General features: G+C 44.4%; 1 protein-coding gene across 1 annotated transcript; it reads right to left on the reverse strand.

The window, feature by feature from the left end:
• Positions 1 to 1541: 1541 nt before the first annotated feature.
• TIGD2 (tigger transposable element derived 2) lies at positions 1542 to 4891 on the reverse strand. The gene is made up of 2 exons (XM_005897778.3): positions 4570 to 4891; positions 1542 to 4388 (listed from the first exon to the last, which is right to left on the reverse strand). Exon 2 carries the CDS (start codon positions 3460 to 3462, stop codon positions 1885 to 1887), a length of 1578 nt encoding a protein of 525 aa, XP_005897840.1. The 5' UTR covers positions 3463 to 4388; positions 4570 to 4891; the 3' UTR covers positions 1542 to 1884.
• Between the last annotated feature and the right edge of the window lie 721 nt (positions 4892 to 5612).

Genomic DNA, 5612 nt, shown 5'->3' on the forward strand with positions numbered 1-5612 from the left:
ATAAAGTTTCATTTCCTCAAGCCTTTTTAGAAGATGAAATATGTATTAATAATAATGTATGAATTCTCTCAAAGAAAATATCTTCTTAGAGGTTGTCTGAAAAGGCCTCTCTCGAACTTAAAATTTCTGCTTTGTCAAAAGGCAGAATTCTGAGCTCTAACAGTCCTCATGAAGGACTGTCAGAGCTTCTGAAATCTCAAATTAATCACAACAAAGCTCCCTATATGGCTGAACCTAATTACTGTAAACAGTCTCCTGTGACATTTCTTTTGCCTTGATGTTCTACTGATCTGTTAGTTTAGTTTGATATTTTAAGTCTTCTGCTAACTGCTATTTTATCTGCTTTAGAGATATTTTATTACTTCAGTGAATGAGGCCAATATTAGTAACAGATTCTATGAACAAAGCCACTATGTATGTTATTAGCAGGCCTGGAGCAAAGAAACTACAATTCCATTCCCATTTCCTTTTCTAATTCAAACTCAGATGTCTTAAATATGCCTGCATACCCCATTGTGCCTAGCAGTAGACGGTCAGGAAATGACTTCTAAATTGGATTAACCTTCCAGTTTTCACTAAAATACATTATGACTGTATTTCAGCTGAATCTAGTCACCTGCATCTCTTTTAACTCACCTCCCTAAAATGTAGCTACATGAGGGATCTGCTGAGCACATGTCTGAAACTCATTATTCCTGCAACTCAGTAACAGTAGCTAGTAACAGTAGCTAACACTCAGAGAACTTATTCTGAGCCAGGTCCTTTTCTAAGTCTTTATGACTTTAAAACCCATTTATTAACTCATGTACTCCTCACAAAAACTCCTGCAGGCAGGTACTATTCCTATTTTACAGACGGGTTAAGTAACTTGCCCATGGTTCCCTCAGCAGTGTAGGCTGTTTCTCAGGTTTGATTTAATGTCAATCCATTGTTCATGTGATGGTCCCACAAATGCGATGTTTGCTTATATTCCCAGTATTGAATTCTTACAGAAAAATTTGCTATATGAAAGCAAATGATGTACTGGGAAGCTTTAAAGTGTTATATCAAATAGCTTATTAAAAACTACTGACATATCTCTACTAATAAAGGGTCAAAATGACAGATAATACAATTTAACCCTCACTCTCTTCTAACAGGCAATGATTTGGAAAATGAAATCTATTTTTCTGGAAGAGTGATGGCATTCTTTCCACAACTACGAAGGAACTCTCCCTACTGTCACATGAAATAAAAGTGAAGTGCAAGCCCTTTCCCTGAGGACGTTTTAACCTGATTTTCTTCTTCCCTCATTACACTCAGAGACCTAATCTGAACTGCTGGCTGTCCAAATACTGTCGGTACAGAATGCCGTATTTCAGGCTTTAAACTATTTTCCTTAAGTTCTCTGCTTTCACAGTGAAATACATGTACTTCCAGTATAATCTCTGCTGCATTCTACAATTTTCAGCAGGTAGAAAAAATCATAGACATGGAAACTTACCACCCCTCCCCCAACGTATTTCAGTTTGGAAACTGAAGTTCAGAGAAAGTCATAAAACTTCAATTTAAGAAAGATTTATTGATTGCCTATAGTGTGCGTGGTCCTCTATTAGACAATGACATTCAGGTACAAAACAGACATAGGCGCCCTGGCCTCAGGTACCTTATGATCTAAATTAGTACAATACAGATTAGGAACAGTAGACAAACAAGGTACATGTCAACTTCCTAGAATCAACATTCAAGTGCAGTAATTTACGTAATCCAAAATGGCATCTAATTCTAAAGTCATTTATAAAATGCATTTGGCTTTGAAATCCACAGCAATTCAAATAAGAAATTAAGTTCCACTGCAGATAAAGTCACACAGATGCAAATACACTGAAACTCTTAAGAGCCTTATTAATGACTTTTGTTATTCTGGATCTTCTGTTTTCTTCTTATTATGGTTCGAAGCCTTCGCAATACCAGTTTATCAGACAGAAGCATGTCATCTTGTTGTTCTAGATAATCTAGTAAATTTTCGGTCCATTCAAGTGCAGCTTTATGGCTGATATGCTTCTCTGGATTCAGTTCTGTTTTTCTCGTCTTACTGGAAGGCTTGGTCTCGGCAGGCCTGGCCTGGTCCTCCACACCTTCACTGTCAGTTAGGACCTGACAGCTTGAATCATTACTCCGAGAGTCAAACCACTGATCAATATTCTCAAGGTCAACATGTTCACAGTCTTCTGTGTTCTGTAAAACTGTTGCTAAGTTAGCTGCTAAAATGGCTCCTTCATCAATGTTCATGCCTGAATTCTCTTCAGTGCCAGGGAAAAGTTTTTTCCATGCTTTGGTTATGGTACTTGACTTTATCATGTTCCAAGCTCTTGACACTTCATAAATTGCATCTAACACTGTCAAGTTCTTCCAGAACATTCTGGGGTCAGTTCCTTCATCCATGTATTTCTGGAGAAGTCCTGCTCGGTAGTATCTTTTTACTGTGGCTAGAACTCCTTGGCTCATAGGTTGAATGAGACTTGTGACATTTGGTGGTAAATATTTCACAATTATTCTGCCATCATCTGAACTCAACAATTCTTCATTTGGATGTGCTGGAGGAAAGTCCAAAAGGAGCACTGCTTTTTCTAGAAGCCCCTTGGATTTCAAATGCTTCTGTACCTGTGGCACAAAGTATTTTTCAAACCACTGTCTGAAAACAGAATGTTCTATCCATGCACTTTTTTGACTGAAATAAGTGACAGGAAGGTTTGAAAGGTCAGCTCCTTTGAATGCACGAGGTTTTTTTGCTTTTCCCACAACACAAAGATTAAGTTTGTGTAAACCAGTGGCATTTGCACAACACATAATAATGATTCTCTCTCTGCTTGATCTATAACCAGAAGAACTTTGCTCAGTTTCAAGAGCTAATGTCCTTGATGGTAGACATTTCCAGAACAATCCAGTTTGATCAGCACCATAAATTTGTTCTGGTTGTAGATTCTCTCTCTCAACGAATTCCTGAAAGTTACCACAAAACTCACTGGCAGCAGTTTCGTCTCCTTTTAATTTTGTTCCTTTACCAGCAGCCTTTGGAATACCATGGCGCTGCTTGAATCGAGTCAGCCAGCCAGAGGATGCATTAAAATCACCTTCCATCCCCAGAGCATCAAAAAAGAACTTGGCTTGTTTTGCACAAATCGTTCCCGACACTGGAATTCCATCTGTTTTCTGTTGGTTAAACCACTCTATCATAACTCTGTCAAGTTCTTCATATGTGGACGACTTCATAGATTTACGTTTGGATACCCCACTTGTAGGATCTGAACTGTTGGCATAGTTTATTATCCTTTCTTTGTTCTTTTTAATATCACGAACTGTGGATTCACCAATTCCATATACCACGGAAAGCTTTTTGAAAGAGATGCCCTCCTCCAATTTCTTAATAATGTCAAGCTTGTCCTTAATGGTCAACACCACACGCTTTCGTTTCCCCAACATTGTACCTAATATTTTAGAGGATTACTACAACAAGACCTTTAATAAGTTAGATTTGGACACAATGAGATTTAAAAAATGGTGTTTTAAGATCCCTTTCCTGCCCCACTAGGACCTAGATGGACAGTGTGTTGGCCAATTTCCAGGCCAAGCCTATGTGACTCTCTTCACTTTGCTCTTTTAAAATTTACAAACTCAAAACAACAAAGACTAGCTCCAATTAATCCTATCTTCTATCTTGCTTCTCCTAAGTTTAAGATCTTTTCATGAACTGTAATCTCAATGGTGATGATAACCCATACTGTATTAGCAAGGTCTCTAAAACAGTCCTATTGTGTACTTAATTGTTTTTGCCATCCTATGGGTGAGGCTCTATGTTAAAGGAACTAAGTCACTGGTGGACGAATTTAGAGAAATGTGCTAGGGAACAAAGTTTTTAAGACAGGACTTGCAAACTTAATAAGAAATTATAATGGGAAAACTCACCCCCTGACTGCTGTCCTTGTCAGGCAGTGCACTGTATGGAATGCTGCCTCCCCGGGCAAGGACTGCTACAGGTTATGCAAGAGAGTGATAATGGAAATCATAGGCAAGCAGGAGAAGGCAAGCTGAACAGAAGTGAGCAGTGCAAACAAGGCTGAGAGTGGACAAGCAAGAAACTCCGTACTTTAACACGACACAAACTTCCACCTAATGTGTTTGGCAACTGAAAAGGGAAAAGGCTGACCAGAAGTGGTGTCACATGATTAAAGAAAGCGTAAAAAAAAAAAAAAAAACTTCATTGGCAGAAATCAGGACTCATGGTAGAGACTATGGGGTGGAAGGCTCAGTGAAGATGTTACGATAATCCTGGTGAAAGATGATCCTCGATGGGCCAACAGAAGCAGTTCCTGTCGGGGACTGTATAGGCACTCCAAGCCTCCGAAAACCTAAAGGAAAATACCAAAAACATTCTTCGTTCAATATCAGGGTCTGTGGCATTACCCACACCTATCCTGCAACTGTGTTGAGAAAATTAACGCCTCCTATGAATGTGATGGCTAAATACAACAAACACTGCTTTGGGGCATTACACACACAGTGTCAAGGAGCGGGACCTGAATTGCCTACCTCCTGAAATTAAGAGGTCAGAGAGCAGCCGTGTTAGCGAGGGCCTTTCCCCGCAGAAACGCGGGACGTCTTTGCTCATGGAGAGGGAGCCCGGATTCCTCCGTGGTCGCCAGCAACCAGGATGTCACCACCGAAGCCAGCCAGCGAGGGAGAGGGCGCTTGGCCCGGGGGACACCAGTCCACGGGCCGGGGACATCGCTCTCTGCCTGACTTCGCGGCGACCAGACCAATCTGAGAGCAAATGGAGTCTCCCGAGGGAGGCTGACACCGGCAGCGCGGCGGCGGCAAGAAGCGAGCGTCGCTGCCGGAGCCGGAAGGCGGGGGATTAGGGGGCACGCGCGCGCCCCCGCAGGAACGTTGTGTCGGCGAGGGGGCGGGGCCTGCGCGAGCGAGCGCGCGCGGCCCGGGGGCGGGGTCTCGGGCGAGCGGGTGGGAGGAGGCGGGCCCAACCTCCTTGGAGTCTCAGGGCGTCGCGTGGCTGCTGCTAAGGGCCGGGCTGCTCCAACCTGCAGACTGCTTCGCCCGCCAGCAGGGAGCGGTGCAAGCTCACCTTGTCTTAGCCCTTTTCCCAGTGTCCCGGCTCTGTGGGCGAGGCTTCCCCCCACTCTTACGGGGAATAAAAATCGCACCCTCGGAGGGCTCGCGGGAAAGCTGCGCCGCCTCGGGTGCCTTGAGCGCGATGCGAATGGGGCAGGGCGAGCGCACGTGGAGCTTGTTTACAAATAGCGGCCCGGGCGTCCGCGCCTCGCAGCGCAGACTCCCGGGAGTCCCCAGCCCGCCCGCCAGGACAGGACGAGCCGGAGCAAGAATCCCGAGTCAAGGTATAAGCGGGGGGACGCGGCTGCTGGCCGAAGGCAGGGAGGCTGGCTCCTCGTGGGGAAAGGGGTCAGGCGAGGACGTAGGGCTGAGCTCTGCAACATCCATCCGAGCGAGCCCCGGAGAGGTGGGCGCGCCGCCGAGGGCGGTCAAACTGCGTATCCGGTCGCCTTCCTGCTGGGTTGCTCGCGGGTGAAGTCTCAGTCTGTAGACGCTACTCTGTGCGA

The sequence above is a fragment of the Bos mutus genome, chromosome 6 (assembly GCF_027580195.1).
Source record: "Bos mutus isolate GX-2022 chromosome 6, NWIPB_WYAK_1.1, whole genome shotgun sequence".
Taxonomy (NCBI): domain Eukaryota; kingdom Metazoa; phylum Chordata; class Mammalia; order Artiodactyla; family Bovidae; genus Bos; species Bos mutus.

Coding starts and splice junctions, on each gene's coding strand:
- TIGD2 (XM_005897778.3), bottom strand. CDS start 3,462: ATGTTGGGGAAACGAAAGCGTGTGGTGTTGACCATTAAGGACAAGCTT.